The sequence below is a fragment of the Stegostoma tigrinum genome, chromosome 32 (assembly GCF_030684315.1).
Source record: "Stegostoma tigrinum isolate sSteTig4 chromosome 32, sSteTig4.hap1, whole genome shotgun sequence".
Classification (NCBI taxonomy): domain Eukaryota; kingdom Metazoa; phylum Chordata; class Chondrichthyes; order Orectolobiformes; family Stegostomatidae; genus Stegostoma; species Stegostoma tigrinum.
The window spans coordinates 5,377,326-5,397,465 of NC_081385.1; the positions used below are offsets into that span (position 1 = coordinate 5,377,326).

The following is a 20,140-nucleotide window of genomic DNA, read 5'->3' on the forward strand; positions in this document are numbered from 1 at the left end:
GTTTATTCCTGTTCAGCTAGAGCTCCCACCCACCCTGTCACTCTTTGGCTTGTTAGCTAGTGTACTGAGCAAGTGCACACGCTCAGAAATATCTCTAAAGCCCTCCATTCACAAATTGTCTGATGCTTTGTGGCGAAGCAGCTACTTCTCAATAGCATTATTTCCTGAAGAAAAGTAATCCTCCTTTCACTTCCTTCTTTCTTCCAGAAATCTTTGTCGCCTTGAGAGGCCTGGCTTCTTGCAGTGTCCTCAGTATGCAGTGCAGCAGTGCAAATCACTGAGCACCGGTGCTAGCCAAGGTAGGAGAATGCAGGCTGCAAGTGTCCCTTCCTGTGACAGACTTGAATCTGATACAAACAACAGACCATGCATCATCTATATGTCACCTGCACATTGACACCCCTCTGCCTCCCTCATATAAGTCAGAACTTTTACGTATATTTGAGGATTCCATCATAATAAGTTAGTACTGGTTACATTACTACTGAAATTTTACATGACCAAGAATGGTCTGAGATAACTGATGTAAGAGACAATTCAACTTGTACTACAGCAAATACTTACATTGTTAGAGTGCCTTTTGATGTTGTAATACATTCTCAAGCACTTTGTCAAAGTGTAAAGACAGAAATTGACAAGGATCTACGTAAAGACACATTGAACATGGTGAGCAAAATCTTGAGTAATTAGGACTGAGGATATCTCAACAACAATGAGAGCAGTGAAGAGGTTTAACAAGGGAATTTGTTGCTTGGGTAGTGAGGAGGTATGCTCACTGCTAAAGATAACATGACAACAGGAATGTTCTGCAGGAGGTAACAATGATTTGAGTGTATTGTAATCACTCGTGGCACATGGGCATCATTAACTGGCCAGCATTTATTACCCCATTCCTAGTTTCCCCTTGAGAAGTTGGGGGTGAGCTGCCTTCTTGAGCCACTGAAATCCATGTGCTGTAGGTAGATCTGCAATAGCTTTAGGGAGGTAATGCCAGGATTTTGTCCCAGTGACAGCTATGGAATGGCAATATATTTGGTGAACTTTGTCTTGTACAAAGTACACACTGCTGCCACTGAGCATGGGTGGTGGAGGGAGTGAGTGTTTGTGGATGTGGTTGCACTAATCAGAGCGGAAGCTGCTTTGTCCTGGATGGTGCCGGACTGCACTCATCCGGGCAAGTAACTTGTACTTTGTAAAGACACTCAGGGGAATGAGGAAGTGTTATTTCTCACAGTATTCCCAGCCGCTGACCGGTATTTAGCCAGTATATTTGTAGTCACTATTTATATGGTGAGTCCACTTGAGTTTCTGGTCAGTGGTAACCCCCAATGATGTTGATAGTGGGGAGATTCAGCGATGGCAACACCATTGAATGTCAAGGTGCAGTGGTTAGATTGTCTCTTACTGAAAATGGTTGTTGCTTGCCATTTGAGTGGTGTGAATGTTACTTGCCACTTGCTAACCCAAACCCGGATGTTGTCTAAATCTTGTTGCATTCAAACATGGACTGCCTCAGTATCAGAGGAGTTACAAATTGTGCAGGACAATGTTCAGTCGTTGGTGAACATCTCTGCTTCTGAACTGTGTGATGGAGGAAAGGTCATTGATGAAGCAGTAAGGATCAGTAAATAGAAATTGTGCTCTTTTTTGGCAGAATGATGCTTGGAGCCTTTCAGATTGCTAAACACCAGGGTGTTCATTATAATGCTCCAATAGTTCGACTTTTGCAATAGTTGTACACCTGGCAGAATCAGATGACAAGTGTGTAATTCTAATTCCTGAAAGTCTATCCTGTGTAAAGCAGGTATACTGTTGCTGCCAAATTGTTGAAGTGACTCATCTTGTATCCTTTTTCTAAAATAACAATCATTCCATGTAGAATTGGGTTTCACTATCCTACCTGTACAATTTTGTTGCTTCATACTTCTTTTGAAACAAGAAACTGATAGAATGCATGGATTATATAATGACATTTAACATTATGGTTTTCCATATATAGATCTGTATAGATTCTATAGTGACATTTAACATACAGTTTGCCATATATAGATACATAAATATACTAATTTAAGTTCATGTTGTGCTCAATACTTTATTACATTATCGGCCATTTGTCCCTTTAATCTGCTCCACCATTCCATCATGGCTGATCGTCTACCTCATCTCCTCCTTCCCAACATGACCTTTATTCCATCTAAAAATTGATCAATCTCTGACTATAAGTCAATGAGGGATCATCTACAATTGCTCAGGAATAGAAAGCTCAACTCTTTGAGTGATCAAGTAATTCAGCCCGTCTCAATCCCAAAGCCTCCTCAGTCGGAGACAGTGACCTTGTGTCATAGAAGACAGCTTCCTCACAGCATCTGTCCCACCAGCCCCTTTCACAATTTTACATGTTTCAGTGAGATTACTTCCTGTTCTTGTCGATTTGAGAGAATATCAAATAGGACAGCCTGGCCCCTCCTTGATGAGGTGAGGAAGTGGACAAGGGTGAGGGTCAGAGTTAGAGGGACACTGAAAACTCAGTTGGTGTAAGGACTGGAGCAAACAGCAGACAGTGAGAGGTGAAGATGTAATGCTGCAGCTAAGTATTATGCACAGTCTTGAGAAGCTATTATCAGGGGAGAGCAAAGATGGATGAGGATGTTACGAGGGCAGACGGTGTAGTTGTAAAATTATCCTGGAGGTTATTTTAACATTAATTAAAATAAATCCTAGCTGGTAATTGTCCCTTGAACAATATTGCTAAAATGGATTGCCCGTTATTTTCACTTCACCCTTTTGTGGGAGCTTGCTGTGTCCAAAGTGACAGCCATCTCCCCTGCACTTCAACAAAAATTAAACTTCGGATTGGCTGCGGATTTCCTTGGGATGCCCTGAAAGGCGTTACAAAAATACAGTTAACAAGGTGTGGAGCTGGATGAACACAGCAGGCCAAGCAGCATCGTGTTCCTGGCTCCTGTGGTGCTGCTGGGCCTGCTGTGTTCATCCAGCTCCACACCTTTTGTTATCTCAGATTGTCCAGCATCTGCAGTTCCTCCTGTCCCTGAAACAAAAACGCAGTTTCCGTTTCATTTCCACCCAGTGCGTTGAATCACGATAGATTCTGTCTGCAGGGTTTGTAGCATGGTGTCATTCAGTTTCCTTCCACTTTCCAGTCGACCCCATTGAGCAGCATCGGCGGAGACTACGCGATTGGTTCAGCCATATGCCCAAGGAGGAGATGAGGTTTGGTTCCTTCTCCATGGATAACTGGCGTATCGATCCTGTCCTTGCTGAAAGCTCCCCCAGAGAGAATAGGGAGCTGGCTGCGAGGCTGGGCGTCTCCGCTCGCGCTGAACCGGAGAAATCCCAGGTCTTCAAGGCTAACCACTTGTTCCCCTCTCTTGGTGAGCCGTTTCCTCGTGTGAAGAATGTGCTGCTGTACGGAATGGTGGGAATGGGCAAGAGCACAGTCGTCAACAAACTAGTCTTGGATTGGTGTGATGGTCAGCTCGATCAGTTCCACATCATCCTGCCTTTCTCCTGTGAAGACTTGTCCTCGCAGAACCAATCCACGTCCCTGAATAAATTAGTGACTCGAAAGTACACCCAGCTGAGATCCGTTTTGCCTCAGATTTGGTCGGGGAGACAAGGGAAGGTGCTCCTGGTTTTCTCTGACCTGGAGCAGCTTAAACTTGACTTTCGTCTCTCGAAGACCGAGCTGTGCAGTGATCCAAGTGAACCCCAGCCGCCCGGCAGCTTGCTGGTCAACCTGCTCCGAAATTATCTGATCCCAGATGCCAGCATCCTAGTCACCACCCGGCCCTCGGCAGTGGACTCCATCCCGAGCAGGTACATCGACAGGTACGTCCGTGTCTGTGGCTTCACCGAGGTGGAACAGCAGCGGCAGTATTTCCGAAATCGCCTGCGCCTGTCCCCCCATGATACGGCCGGCCAGAATTTGATGGAGATGCTGTACAGGAATCTGCAGAGACAGAGCCGGCTCACCACCGATTGCTTCCTGCCGTCCTACTGTTGGATCATCTGTGCGAACCTGCACTTTCTGCATTTTACTACCGCCGCTGACTTGCCCACGCAGACGCTCACAGGTCTGTACAACAGCTTCCTGGCGTTAAATTTTGGAGGTCAAATTGTGGACGCGAATAGCCAACAGAACATCCCGATCGTGCGCTACATTGCGAAAGCAGTCGGCAAGCTGGCGTACGAGGGGATAGAGATGAAGAAGACGGTGTTCAGTGAGGAGGACTTGCAGAGCTGCTTCGAGCTGCACACCAGGACAGAGGAAGAGCTGAACCAGCTGACTGCATTTCAGCTGGACGTGTTGGGGTTCTTCATGTCCCCCAGTGCTGAGCACCACTCGGAGCCCCGCCTGCGGTTCACTGTCCCCGCAATGCAGGAGTACCTGGCTGCGCTCTATGTTGTGCTGGGAGAGAAAAAAACCGTCCTGGAACGAGTTGGGAATGAGGTGTCCGAGACCATCGGAAAAGCCAGCGAGGACGTGACCGCAATTTTAGCCATCGTGTCGAAATTTATGCCGCTCAGAATCATAACGCTCCTGAGACTTGTGAATATTTTCCCACGCATCTTCAGAAAGATTCGTACCAAGAGCAAAAAGGGTATCGCAAACACCATGGTCTTCGAAATGTTCAAAGAAGACGAGGAGTTGAACAGCGACGTGTTGGAGCAAATAAATGAGAGTATTCTTGGGAAGGAGGCAGGGACTGGTGACAGGACCAGCACTCAATGCTTTGAACTCTTCCCGACGTTCATGGCTGGGCTCTTAGCCCAGAGCAACCGGCTCTTGCTGGAGCAGCTCGGCTGCACGATAAAGAATGTGACTGTGCGCGAAATATCAAACAATTTGAAGAAACATCTCAGCAAAGTCACCGCCAACAAGCAGCTGCCTCCCTCTGAGCTCATGGATCTTCTGTTGTTCCTGTACGAGTTGCAGAATGAAGCTTTTGCAAGGGAGATCTGCAAGTCTTTCCAAAGCTTGAATTTGTCCCAAGTTAAGATGACCACCTTGAAATGTTTTGTGACTGCCTCAGTAATGAACGCCTCTGACCACCCAGTTGACCAGATGAACCTCAGTGTCTGCAACTTAACTGAAGACTGCTTGAAGATTCTGAAACCAGTTCTCCTCAGATGCAAGAATTTAAAGTAAGCTTTGTCACTTTTTAGTGTATTTCATCCTTTGACCCACCCCCCAACTTCTTCCTAGGTTTCTGTCAATGGCCTCTTCCTGTGCTCCAAGGCCATTCTGCCCATTGTATCTGTGCCATCTTTCTGCTAGACCAGCTCACTGCTCCCATCGCTTCAACTTATTCCTGTAACCCTGCAAATGCTTCCTCTTCAATAAGGGTCCAGTTCTCTTTCCAAAGCTGCACTTTTTTGGTCTGCGCTACACTCCTGGGGGTGCTCTCCAGACCCCCCTCATTCACTGCATTAAGGATGTTTTAACACCTGTCACTATTGCTCTTTTTAAAACAAAAGGTAGGGACAATACCACTGCACCGCAAAAGACTCTTCTCCCCCCCCCCCCCCGCCCCGCCCCGTTACTTTATTTCCATATCCAGAAGTGTTATCATTCACAATTGTTTTTTTTCTTCCCACCACCAAATTGTGGGACTTTTCCTCTGTACCCACCATCAATAAATCACCCAATTCCAATTAAATCAGATTACATGCATTTCCCATTAAGGGCAAAGACCACCAAAGATGGAGGGGGCTTTAGGATCTCACTGGCCAGGCCAGAATTTATTGCTCACCCCTAATTGCACAGAGAACAGTTAAGTCAACCATGTGGCTATGGGTCTGAAGTCCCACATAGGCCAGTTTCATCCCTAAAGGACATTAGTGAACCGCATGGGCTTTTAACAACAATGTTCAAGCTCACTTTTATGGGCACAGCCTTTCCTAATTGATTTCAGATTTCATCACATGCAACAGTTGCATGTTCACAAAGCATTAGCCTGAGGTTCTTAGTGTAAGCACTGCTACACTCCCAGCACCTCAATACAATGTTGCTTCTTTTTTATATCAAGAAATGCTCTTACACACAAGTGAACATTTTCTTTTCTCCTCATCACCAGATCAGCTGTGATATTTATTCATCTATTAACCAGCACCAGTAAATTCCCCGTGCCTCCCAATTGACTAATTTATGCACAAAGTCTGTTAGGGGAATGCAGACCATCAAAGGTGAGGAAGAGGTAGGGAGTAAGCTAAATCAATATGGAGTTAAAAGAGGCTGTTGCATCACTTTTTAAAATTGTTTAACCTGTTTTTCCTAATCAACCTGTTCAGAAATGCAGATAGGACTTGAACCCAGGCCCGTTAGTCCAGGGGTACAGACGCTACCACCGTGCCACAAGAGCCCTCTCTGTTGCCTGAAATTGTTTTCATCTGCTTCTCAATCCTTCCCTAAACGAGACCAGTAACAGTCGGTGTGTATGTAATGCAGTTCTCCAGTAGCTGTCGGGGAGAGGCGAATTCTGCTTCACTGGGATGTATTCAGGATGTTGGCTTGGCAGAGGGAGGGTTAAACGTTTTGAGACACTTGAGATATCATTGTTACAACGTAAACAGAAATGAACTTTCCAGCAAAATTAAAACGAACATGTTAAGCAATCAGTTATTGGTGTTCCTGTAGTAATGTGGTCTTAGAACATGCCCGTGTACTGTGTTAATATTCCTGTAATGAGGAAGGTTCGAGAAAGCCACAACGTAGCTTTTCCTTCTCTATTGTCAAATATATAGATGGAAGCAAACAAGGGGGAGCAGAATGTGGTGATTGTCTGAGAGGAAGATTGGTAGGAGGAAACCTGCCGGTGTTGTCACTGGTGATAATGGGATCTGCAGATGCTGGAGAATCCAAGACAACAAAATGTGAGGCTGGATGAACACAACAGGCCCAGCAGCATCTCAGGAGCACAAAAGCTGACGTTTCGGGCCTAGACCCTTCATCAGAGAGGGGGATGGGGTGAGGGTTCTGGAATAAATAGGGAGAGAGGGGGAGGCGGACCGAAGATGGAGAGGAAAGAAGATAGGTGGAGAGGAGAGGGACTTAAGCCCCTGGGGTGTCCACTGGACATGAAAGTTCTTGAATAGAGATCACATCCATCCCCTTGAAGTGCTCTTGGATATGAAGGTAACATGAGAGGGTCCGGCCTAACAACCCCTTTCATAGCCCACATTCAGGACCTGTGCAAACAGATTCTCTGACCCCCTCTCCACCTTCTCTGGATAAACAAAGATGCAGAGCATGGGGCTGAATTGTCCCCAGAAATTAAACAGCAGCCAGCACAAAATAAAAATTGGAAGGTGGTCTCGATAGTGTGTGAGCTGTGTACACAGTGATCATAGAGCCCTATATGCTGCACAGAAATGCTCCAGTAAAGGATACAGCCAGCAGAGCTTGGTTTAGTTGATCAAGATCTGGCTTATTGGCTCCTCTCCCTTTATTCTGCAGCAGTCTTTACTTATGTGCATGAATCTTTCTGCTGTTCATACCAGTTGCTCTTGAAACCAACTAGAGCCTGCGTACGTACATGCACCATTGATAGAGCTCTTGGTGATTTTAAGATTAGCTACCTCTGCCAGGTCCCTGGCCAAGTCTGACTCTTCCCCGAACCTGTTGGCTATGTGGGTAAGTGATGGAGGGTGGATGTGACCAGTGGACCCTGTACACCAGCAAATAATTAATATCTTCTGCATAAGAGAGGGGCAAATTGGAAAGGCAAATCAATGGAACATCTTGGGACCTTGATTTATTTGATTTCACTAATTTGTAAATGTCATTGCTTGTGCCTCATGTGTTACTTCAAAATTTTGCAGCTCAATGTTCCACATTTATTCTGAAATACAACTCTCTGTTCTCTCCTTTTGCAGTCTACAGTTTAATCATCTCGGACTTGGTGCCTGGCAGGAAGTCAGCCATTTGTTACAGGACCCAAACTGTACAGTTCAGAACTTGTGGTAAGCCACAGTCTTTGTTCAAAATGAACTCAGAAGTAGTTTCTTCTTAAAAATTACTTTTTCCAAAGCTTCTGACAAATTTGGCATCTTGGGAATCTTGCCCTATCTCTTGTGGCACCAGGGTAATGTCCTGTTTCGGGATTGGAAGACCTGGGCACACGTCCCTGTCCTGGAGATGCATTATAGTGGGCAGAGTCCTGCCAGCTCCTGAAGGATTGGCAATGAGGAGCTTTCGTGATGTTCAAAGCACAAGCTTCATTTTCCAACCAGGTGTTGAATAGCAAGATAAGATGCTCTCTGAATGTAACAATGTTACTTATGTGCATGAATCTTTCTGCTGTTCATACCAGTTGCTCTTGAAACCAACTAGAGCCTGCGTACGTACATGCACCATTGATAGAGCTCTTGGTGATTTTAAGATTAACTACCTCTGCCAGGTCCCTGACCAAGTCTGACTCTTCCCCGAACCTGTTGGCTATGTGGGTAAGTGATGGAGGATGGGCGTGACCAGTGGATCCTGTACACCAGCATGTTACCATGTATTAGCATCCCCGTTATCATAGTGCCTCATTGTTACAGAATTTCCCATTCTCTTTAACCACGGATAGAAACCAGGTGGTACCAGTTCCTGAAACAATATTCTGAATCAGGGTGGCACGGTGGCACAGCGGTTAGCACTGCTGCCTCACAGCACCAGGGATCCAGGTTCGATTCTAGCCTCAAGTGTCTGTCTGTGTGGAGTTTGCACATTCTCCCCGTGTCTGCGTGGGTTTCCTCCGGGTGCTCTGGTTTCCTCCCACATGTGCAGGCTAGGTGGATTGGCCATGCTAAATTGCCCATAGTGTTTGGGGACGTGTGGGTTACAGGGTGATGGGTCTGGGTGGGATGCACCGAGGTTCGGTGTGGACTTGTTGGGCCAAAGGGCCTGTTTCCACACTGTAGGGATTCAATGGGTACTTGGTAACTTCAGCTCACCCCCTGCTCCTCCAGACCGACCTCAGTCACTGACATCTGGGACACGGTCCACAGGCAGTGACTGCACATCCATCCCACCCCATCTGGACCTCCAAGTGGCAATCAGCACACTGGGGTGTTAATTACCCTCTGCCCAACATGTCTAGGGCAAGTAAAATGAACCGTGCAGGGCAGTTGCAGACTGCCATTGCTTGGTTGAGTTTTAAGAATGATGCCAGTGCCAGGAATCCCACATATTTGGGCAAGAATAGAGAACCCACTGCAATTCCCACCAAAAATAGCGCCTGGCAAACTTTTATTATGATCCCACCAAATATGTATGATCAGTTTGAATCCAAATAAATTTTCAAAGCATTTTGCTTTGTCAGCACACTTTCTACTATCTACATTCACTCCCCCCACTACCAACACTTTGCAGCCCTGAGGTGCACTGCAGAAATCCACCAAGTTCTCGACCACTCTTCATATGACAAGCCGTTCATCCCCGCGATCATGTAGTCATCCTCTTCCAAGGCCAGGACTTTCTTCCTTAGAAACAGGCCTGAAGCTGCTCTCAATATTCCAAATGCCACTTGACCAGAGCCTTATACAGCCTCAGCAGCACATCTCTGCTCTTGAATTCTCACCCTCTTTAAATGAATATTAACATTGCATTTGCCTTCCTGACTGCCACCTGAACCCATATGTTAACATTAAGAGAATCCTGAGCTAGGACTCCAAAGACTCCAAGACTCTTTGTGCTTCAGATTTCTGAAACATTTCCCAGTTTAGAAAATAATCTATGCCTCTATTCTTCCTACCAAAGTGCACAACCTCACACTTTCCCACACTGTATTCCATCTGCCACTTCTTTGCCCACTCTCCCAGCCTGTCCAAGTCCTTCTGCAGCCTCCCCACTTCCTCAAAACTACCTGTCCCTCCACCTATCTTTGTACCATCTGCAAACTTAGCGACAATGCTCTCTGTTCCTTCATCCAAATTGTTAATATATAACGTGAATAGTTATGATCCCAAATGCTGATTCCTGCAGAAATCCACTGGTCACTGACTGCTATCCTGACAAAGATCCCTTTATCTCTACTCTCTACCTTCTACCAGTCAGCTGATCCTCTTATTGAGCAGCATCCTATGTGGCACCTTGTCAAAGGCCTTCTGGAAATTCAAATAGATCACGTCCACAGGCTCTTGTTTATCTAACTTACTTCTTACCTAACATAAGCTCTACCACAAGCTGCTCCAAATAATCATCATGTAGATATTCTACAAATTCCTTGATTCCTACCAACCTGATTTTTCCCAGTACATCTGTATCGTGAAATCCCCCATGATTATTGTAATATTGCCCTTTCTTACATGCCTTTCTGACTCCTGATTTATTTCCTTCCCCACATCCTGACTACTGCTCAGAAACCTGTGCACAATCCCAACAGAGTCTTTTCTTCCTGTGTGGTTTTTCAACACTACCCACACAGATTCTATGCCTTCCAACTCGATATAATTTATTTCTGTTTTTTGCTAACAAGGCAATTCCACACCCTCTGACCATCCTCTGTCCTTTCAATAGGACGTGTTTCTTTGGATATTTAGCTCCCAGCCCGATCCTCTTACAGCCACATCTGCAATACCTATAACATCATACCTGCCAATTTCAATCTGCACTCCAAGCTCATTTAACTTGTTTTGCAGACTGTGTGCAATTAAGCACAACACCCTCCGTCCTGCATAGACTGACCCCATCTCAGTCATGCCCTCATCTGCTGTGCCTGAAGCTAATTTCCTGACCCTTTCTATACTCTGCCCTATTACTTGTTCTGGAAACTTTACTTACCTCTGTGAGCCCTCTTGCCCCCTTTAACTTTCTCTGTATTCCAAGTAACTGAACTTCCCAGCATTTAGTATAAACTACTTACCATGGCCCTAGTTATGCCATTTGCCAGGGCTCCCCTTGTAACAGCTCCCTCCTTTCTCAATACTGGTGCCAATGTCCCATTAACTTGAACCCTTTTTCTCCCACACCAATCTTTTGAGCCATGCACTTACTGCTTTGATCACACATGTGCACACGCACACATACACGTACATGTGTACATGCACACCCAGACTCCGGTGTCCACTGTGGCCTGGTAGTGATCACACCTTTTCTAGAATCTCACTTGCAGAGAAAGCCAATTGGGAATGGCACTCCTCTTCACACAGACCAGTGTCAATCCACAACATTGCTGGTACCCTTCGAATCTTTTTGCACTGTGAGGAACTCTCCAATTTAGAACGTTGAACATTATTACAGTGCAGTACAGGCCCTTCGGCCCTTGATGTTGCGCCGACCTGTGAAACCAATCTGAAGCCCATCTAATCTACACTATTCCATTGTCATCCATCTATTTATCCAATGATCATTTAAATGCCCTTAAAGTTGGTGAGTCTACTACTGCTTTGATGCTTTCTTTCCAGGCTTTGTGACAACGTTTTGTCCGAGGCTGCACTTAATTGTATCGGGCCTGCCATCGCTCACAACAGTTCAGTGACCCAGTTATCACTGCTTCACACATCACTGGGAGACCAGGGATTGAAGGTACTTACACCCTACATCCAAGTCAACACACAGCTGAAAGATCTCAACCTGGCCAGTAACAACATCAGCGAGGAGGCTGCCATGGACTTTGTGGAGATGATCAAGAAACATCCGACTTTAGAAACCGTTCAGTGAGTAAACACACCAGTGTTTTCACACATAATGTATCAGCATCCACCATCATTCACCCTGCGTAGGGCTGTAGGTACGATCTGCACTAGGCCATGTGGCCCCTTTTTGGTGTTTTGTAAGTGAAGGGAGAGAGATAAAAGTTCAGAGGGAGCTGCAGACCTCCTGTTATGTTCTTCTGTTGATATGAATGCACCAATCATGCAGTGAGGGTCGATGGAATAGCAATACAGGTTCTTTATTTGATACGAGATAGTAGGAACTGCCGATGCTGGAGAATCTGAGATAACAAAGTGTGGAGCTGGATGAACACATCAGGACAAGAGGCATCAAAGGAGCAGGAAAGCTGACGTTTTCTGAATTTTATGAAGGACGATAGCAGATAGAAGGGAACTCTGCCAACTGCACTTTCCCCCTCCAAAGCCACTGACTGTTCGGATGAATTAGAATGATATTTCCTTTCCTTCAGTGTGGCAGGATCAAAACCCTGGCACTTCCTTCCTAGTGGTGCTGTAGGTGTACCGAACCTGACCCAGACCCGAAACATCAGCTTTCCTGCTCCTCCAATGCTGCTTGGCCTGCTGTGTTCATCCAGCTCCACACTTTGTTATCTCTATTTGATAAGTTTTTTTTTTAAATTCACTCTTGGGATTTGGATGTTGCTGGCTGGGCTAGCATTTATTACCCATTCTTAACTGTTCTTAACTCTTGAGAAGGCAGCAGTGTGCTGTCCTTTTGAAGCGTTACAGGCTTTGTGGCTGTCGGTACACCTTCAGCACCACTAGGAAGGAAGTGCCAGGGTTTTGATCCAGCCACACTGAAGGAAAGGAAATATCATTCTAATTCATCCAAACAGTCAGTGGCTTTGGAGGGGCAAAGTGCAGTTGGCAGAGTTCCCTTCTATCTGCTATTGTTCTCCTTGTAGATGGTAGAGATCACAGGTTTGGAACAGACTATCAAATTGCTGAATGCCTATTGTGGGTGGTACAGACTGTTGCTACTGAGTGTCAGAGAAGGAGAGAGTGCTGTTTCTGTACTGAGTACAGGGGCTACACCATCACAGTGTAAATGTATGCTAGTCACAGGAGGTATATAAACCATGGGCTGGGCTTCAGTCTCTGGGTGACTGTCAGCGGGCTGGAGGCCGAGTAAATTAAGAGGTCTGTCGAGCTGCTTAAAAGCTCAGATATCTGGGATATTATCAGTCCAGGTAACACAGCTGGCCTGAGCAGGCAGCGGGGAGTGAACAGCCTGTCTTTATTTTCCAAGTTTCTAGGTGCAAAAAGGAATGAAGTTACTAGCCTTGGGTGCCCATCATGCATATCCCCACACACCCAGCCGGAAGATAATACCACACTTCCTTGTCCCATGGAGACACTTCAAAAGCCCTTCCCTTCACTGTTCCCTTGTCCCTGCCTCTAAAGTTGCAAAATGCTCCCGGTCCAATGTGTTCACTTCCCTGGGTCTGGGATTCCTTTTGCTGGCTTTCTTGGGTATTGGTGTTGGACTGGGGTGGACAAGGTCAGAAATCACGCAACACCAGGTTATAGTCCAACAGGTTAATTTGAAATCACAAGCTTTTGGAGTGTTATTCTTCCTTCAGGTGTTAGTGAGAGGGGTGTCATCAGACACAATTTATAAGTGAAAGAACATCCCCAGTGGTGTGACCCTTTGATCTTTTACTTATAAATTGTGTCTGATACTATCTCACTAACACCTGAAGGAGGAGCGAGGCACTGAAAGCTTGTGACTTCGAATAAACCTGTTGGACTATAACGTGTTTCAGAGACAGTAGGAACTGCAGATGCTGGAGATCACAAGATAACAAAGTGTGGATAATAAAATGTGAGGCTGGATGAACACAGCAGGCCAAGCAGCATCTCAGGAGCACAAAAGCTGACGTTTCGGGCCTAGACCCTTCATCAGAGAGGGGGATGGGGGGAGGGAACTGGAATAAATAGAGAGAGAGGGGGAGGCGGACCGAAGATGGAGAGTAAAGAAGATAGGTGGAGAGAGTGTAGGTGGGGAGGTAGGGAGGGGATAGGTCAGTCCAGGGAAGACGGACAGGTCAAGGAGGTGGGATGAGGTTAGTAGGTAGCGGGGGGTGCGGCTTGGGGTGGGAGGAAGGGATGGGTGAGAGGAAGAACCGGTTAGGGAGGCAGAGACAGGTTGGACTGGTTTTGGGATGCAGTGGGTGGAGGGGAAGAGCTGGGCTGGTTGTGTGGTGCAGTGGGGGGAGGGGACGAACTGGGCTGGTTGAGGGATGCAGTAGGGGAAGGGGAGATTTTGAAACTGGTGAAGTCCACATTGATACCATATGGCTGCAGGGTTCCCAGGCGGAATATGAGTTGCTGTTCCTGCAACCTTCGGGTGGCATCATTGTGGCAGTGCAGGAGGCCCATGATGGACATGTCATCAAGAGAATGGGAGGGGGAGTGGAAATGGTTTGCGACTGGGAGGTGCAGTTGTTTTTTGCGAACTGAGCGGAGGTGTTCTGCAAAGCGGTCCCCAAGCCTCCGCTTGGTTTCCCCAATGTAGAGGAAGTCGCACCGGGAACAAAGTGTGGAGCTGGATGAACACAGCAGGCCCAGCAGCATCTTAGGAGCACAAAAGCTGATGTTTCGGGCCGAGGCCATAACGTGTTGTGTGATTTCTGATCTTTTCTTGGGACTAACGGCAATACCACTACTATCCACTTCCAAACTGTGGCACTGTTGGACCTGCTAGCCAGTCAGATTGCTGCATTTCTGCCCCTTACCTGGGGTTAACTGCAAGCAATGGTGGGGGGAGCGATTAAATTCTGGTAAGTTGAAGAGGCCAGAATTGGACAAGTACAGATATCTCCAGGTCAATATACCAGAGACTTGTATCAGAGGGCAGAGACCGCACCTGGAGCATTGTGTGCAGTTTTGGTCTCCATATTTGAAGAAGGACATTGTTGCTATTGAGGGAGTGCAGCGTAGATTCACGGTGTTAATTCCCGGAATGGCGGGACTATCATATGTTGAAAGATTGGAGCGACTGGGCTTGTATACACTTGAGTTTAGAAGGATGAGAGGGGATCTGATTGAGATGTATAAGAGTATTAAGGGATTGGACACTCTGGAGGCAGGAAACATGTTTCCGCTGATGGGTGAGTCCAGGACCAGAGGACACAGTTTAAAAATAAGGGGTGGGCCATTTAGATCAGAGTTGAGGAAAAACTTTTTTACCCTGAGAGTGGTGGATATATGGAATGCTCTGCCCCAGAAGGCAGTGGAGGCCAAGTCTCCGGATACTTTCAAGAAAGAGATGGATAGAGCTCTTAAAGATAGTAGAATCAAGGGTTATGGGGATAAGGCAGGAACAGGATATTGATTGTGGATGATCAGCCATGATCATAATGAATGGTGGTGCTGGCGCTGGCTCGAAGGGCCGAATGGCCTACTCCTGCACTCATTGTCTATTGTCTTTGAAGAAGAGACAGAAGAACTGCAAGGTATTTTTGCCAGATGTCAGCAGACTTGAACTCGTAATTATTTCTACTTGTTTGAGGTGTATTGTAAGTTGTGATGACTTCCTCCTTCTTCCTTTTTCAACTGGTTCAGCAGAAAATTGTGGTTTGCATTTACGTTGTCAAAAGTTGCAAGGTAATCCATTTTAATCAGCGGGTGTGGTGTTGAAATCTGTTTGTTGTTCTTTTTGCCTGCATCAGCTCTCTTTGTATTTTAATAAAAGGGTTCGCTGTTGGCCTGGTCTTTGCTGGGTTGGTTTCAGAATGTGTGCCTTAAATAAAAAGGGAGAACGCTGGAGAATCTCAAAAGGTCTGGCAGCATCGGCGAAGTGAGAAACACTGTTAAAGTTTGAAATCCAATTTCACACTTCAACCAGATTGGATTTGAAACCGTTGAGTTTTTTTCTCTCTCCACAGATACTGCCAGACCTGCTGAGTTTCTCCAGCACGTTTTTAACTTGAGATTTCCAGCATTCTCAGTAATTTAACTTTTATCTGTGTGGCTTTTTTTGTGCCAAATGATGAATAATGATTGTAGACTAGACAAGACAGGACAAGCCCCAGGACAATCTGCTGCCAAGCCAGTGAGTCAGATGTTAAAAGTTTTCAGAACAGTACCTGTCAGAGAGTGATTGTTTAGCCTCAGTAGTGTTACAGTTTGAGTTGCTAAGGCAGTCTGCATGTTGTAGTCTGGACTATGGATCGCGATGGAAGAAGCTTCAATAATTTTCCAAGATATGACCGATCAGGGATCTCTCCTGGTCTTAACCCTAACCCTGTCCGTCAACTGCCATTGACATACGTTGGGAGGAATGGACTTGGCCATTTTAAGAATGCACCTTTCTAGTCTTAGTTTTTAAATGGACAACTTTTCATTTTAAACTGTCTCTTTTTAGATTTTCCCATAAGAGGAAACATTCTGTCTATGTCCACCCAGTCAAGAGCCCTCATAATCTTAATCTTGCATGTTTCAGTCACTGGTGATGAGCTTGGTGTTCCCAGTCCTCTTTCATGTTCAAGTGTCTCTCTCAAATACCTGTGGATTCTATGTCTGTGTGAAATGTGACTCCATCCCAGCCCAGTGCCTCTATTGCTGCATCATTTGAGAGCTTAGCCTTCAGCTGCCTCAGAAACTCCCTCTCTCATCCCCCCTCCACCAGCCCTCAATCCTGCTTTCAAACACTTCTTAAAAACCTCCCCATCTCTTAGCTTTATCCAAGCTTTCTTAGTCACATTATCTCTGATTTTAGTTCATGATTCAGTGTCAGATTGTCTCAGGATGTTTTAATAATTATTGTTGCTTACAGTTCCTTCTGTGAAGGGGATGTGCTGAAATGGTGTTGTGTTTTTTACAGTTTCCTCTCATCCCCCTGTTTTTTCACTTGCAGCTGCTTTCTCTCTGTCATTCAACATTGGCCCCCATTTGGCTCCTCTTTCTGCTGCCCTACATTTTACACTCTAGAAGAGCTTCCTGCGGCTTTCTAGCTCTGCTCAAAATAATGAGCAAATTGGCCAAAATACTAACATTTTCTTTTCTGAACATCACTTTTTAAGAGTTCTTTTCACTGCTGCAATTTCAAGCAGCTCTTCGTTTGTCCTTTTGATCTATACCTGGAATGTTTAGCATATCATCATCTGTCTCTACAGTGTGGAAACAGTCTCTTCGGCCAAACAAGTTCACACTGACCCTCAGAGCATCCCAACCAAATACATCTCCCTGTAACCCACCTAATCTACACATCCCTGAACACTATGGGCAATTTAGCATGGCCAATCCACCTAACCTGCACATCTTTGGACTGTGGGAGGAAGCTGGAGGAAATCCACACAGACGCGGGGAGACTGTGCAAACTCGACACAGTCGCCCGAGGGTGGAATCGAACCCAGGTCCCTGGTGCTGTGAGGCAGCAGCATTAACCACTGAGCCACTGTCCTGTATTGATATTTTGAAAGCCTCTGTTTTCTGGCACGGACTTTTTCTTATTGTCTGTGTTTCTGAGGCAGACAGAGTAGTGACTGGGATGAAACGTCTTCTGGTGTGCCCCCCACCTCCCCAGGACAGGGTGGCACGGTGGCTCGGTGGCTAGCACTGCTGCCTCACAGCGCCAGGGACCCGGGCCTGATTCCAACCTCGGGCGACAGTCTGCGTGGAGTTTGCACGTTCTCCCCATGTCTGCGAGGGTTTCCTCCCACAGTCCAAAGATGTTCAGGTTAGGTGGATTGGCCATGCTAAATGTGGGGGTATGGTGATGGGGTGGAGCCCTTTCAAAGAGGGTTACTGCAGACTTGATGTGTCAAGTGGCCACTAACTGCACTATAGTGATTCTATTGTGAAGTTTGTGTTAATAACAAAAAAACATTCTCAATATTTCGCAGGGTTATTCAGGGGCACTATATAAATGCAGAATTTCATAGTTTGGGCAGATAAATGGTTAAATGTCACGTGTTGCACTTTAATCAACTTGTTCGAACATGTTATGATCCACCTCTGAGGCAGGTATGACTTGAACCCAGATCTCCCAGCTCAGGGGCAGGGATGCTACCACTGCACCACCGGTTGCACTGTGTAATGTTAATGTGTTTTGTTTTCAGCCTGTATTTAAATGAAATCAGTGACAACGGGAAACAGGAGCTGCACGCACTCAGCCAGGAACAGGATGGGGTGACGGTTCTCGCTTCAATCACAGAAGGCTCCGACATCTCGGCCTACTGGACGCTGATCCTGAAGAACGTCATGGGAAACGCTGCCAACAGGGACCAGGAGCACATGGCAAACCACTTGGCACTCTTTCAGAACGAGCTGAAGTTCAGCCGCCGGCAGACCCGAAACCTCTGGAAAAAGATCAGACTTCTGCGGGTGGAACGTCGAATCGAGAAGAAGCTGAGAAACATCCAACAGGAGAAGTAGCGGCCTGCATTTCGGTCATTTTCACTGGTCCTTTTGGTGGTTTCCCACAGATGGCCAGTTGGCTGGCAAACTGAGCTGATCACAGAGATGGAGCAAGGTTCTTGACCTGTAAGGTTCAGACTTGGACTTCTGTTGGGTTTTGGGGTGTGTCTAGCAAAGCTCTGTTGCTAACGCCCCTTCAGGGTGTGCACGAGCTAAGTTGGGGCAGGGAGGGATCAGAGGCACAGATCAGCTTCCGCTCAGGGATTCTCGATGGACAGATGTTTCCCTGCCCCTTCAGAGTGAAAACAAGTCAAATGCTTGCAGGATCTGAGGGTAGATCTTTAAATTGAGTCCTGGGCATCTACCTGGAATGGAATTTTAATCCTGTCGTAGGATTCAAGTGTTTCTGGAAATGGTTCACAAGCCACCGGTTGGAAGTTGGAAAATCTCCCTGCACCCTCAGGAATGTTCTGGAAGTTTCAGGAAAAATATTTCTCTTTGCTGCCAGCAAAAAACTTAGCAAACCATGGACAATAAATTGTTTCTTTCCATTTTAAATAAAAACCCTTCTCTTTATTAGTTACAAAAATATTAAAGATAGTGGGGGAAATTAGGCTGTTTGACCAGACAGGGCTGGTCGGAGACTGTCCGTTATGCAATGAAATCTCCAGGAATGTGTCCAACTATAGATGAGAAAACTTTCCCTTCTGATATCTGTTAAATTCTGGGTGTTGAATAAAGAAAGACTTGCATTATGTAGCACATTTCAGTCACTAGATGCTTCAAAGTGCGTTACAGTCAATTGTGTACTTTCTGAAGAGTACTCACTGTTGAAATGTACAATAGGCATCAGCTAATTTGCTCAGCAAGATCCCACAAGAAGCAGCGACCAGTACACTGGGATTTGTTTTAAAATAATGTAAATTGAGAATAAACACTGGCAGCACACCAGGCATAACTATCATAGAATCCCTACAGTGTGGAAACAGGCCATTCGGCCCAACAACTCCACATTGCCCCTCCGAAGAGCATCCCACCCAGACCCACTTCCCCTAATTTCCCATGTCTAACCCACCTAACCTGCACATCCCTGAACACTATGGGCAATTTAGCATGGCCAATCCACCTTGCTGGCACATCTCTGGACTGTGGGAGGAAACCTATGCAGGCATGGGAAGAATGTGCAAACGCCACACAGACAGTTGGCCAAGGTTGGAATTGAACCTGGGTTCCTGGCACTGTGAGGCAACAGTGCTAACCACTGAGCCACTGTGCTGCCCCGAGGGGATCTTTCCCATCTCCTGAAGCAGGTGGATGGGGCCTAGGTTTCATGTCGGTTCCTCTGGCAGTGCAGCACTCCCTCAGCACTGCACTGGAGTGTTTGCCTGGATTGTACTCGTGAGGAGGTGATGATCTAGTGGTATTATTGCTGGACTGTTAATCCAGAGACCCAGGTTTGAATCCTGCCACGGCAGATGGTAGACTTTGAATTCAATAATAATTTGGGATGAAGAGCCTAATGATGACCGTGAATTCATTGTCGATTGTTGGAAAAATGCATCTGGTTCACCAATCCCCTTTAAGGAACGAAACTGTTATCCTTGCCTTGTCTGGCCTACATGCGACACCAGCAACAAGGCAGACACTTCACATCCATCTGGACAATTAGGGGTGGGATAATTCCATGAATGAATGTTTCTATTTCTGTTAGGAGGCTCAATAAACTTGGGAGAGGACGATGAGATGAAACACCAGTGTTTTGTGAGTAGAAATTGAGCAGTTTAGTTCTATACTCACTGGAGTTTAGAAGAATGACCTAATTGAGTTATGTTAGACACTAAAAGGTGTTGACAAAATCGACATGAAGTGGATGCATTCCCTTGTGGGGTAATCTGGAATAAGAGGGTATAATTTTTGGCTGAAGGGTGGCAGATCTGGAGCGATTCTGTGCAATTCATTTCTCCAAAGTGCAGCAGATACCACGACAAAGAAAATTTAAGAAGGTGATAGACAGATTTTTAATCAGTAATGGATTGAAGGATTATGGACAGCAGGCAGGAAAGTGGAATTGAAACTGAGGTGAGATCAGTCATGAGAT

The 20,140-nt window shown here is 46.0% G+C and overlaps 1 protein-coding gene across 2 annotated transcripts in view; it reads left to right on the top strand.

Annotated features, from left to right (window-relative positions):
* Positions 1 to 18,781, top strand: part of nlrx1 (NLR family member X1) — a 42,449-nt gene extending 23,668 nt beyond the window's left edge. For both annotated transcript variants that reach the window (XM_048561930.2, XM_048561929.2), the window contains exons 4-8: positions 208 to 299; positions 3,162 to 5,166; positions 7,897 to 7,983; positions 11,410 to 11,661; positions 17,745 to 18,781. In XM_048561930.2, coding sequence (XP_048417887.2) covers positions 208 to 299; positions 3,162 to 5,166; positions 7,897 to 7,983; positions 11,410 to 11,661; positions 17,745 to 18,060 — 2,752 coding nt within the window. In that variant the 3' untranslated portion in view covers positions 18,061 to 18,781. The remainder of the gene's footprint in view (positions 1 to 207; positions 300 to 3,161; positions 5,167 to 7,896; positions 7,984 to 11,409; positions 11,662 to 17,744) is intronic.
* Positions 18,782 to 20,140: the final 1,359 nt, after the last annotated feature.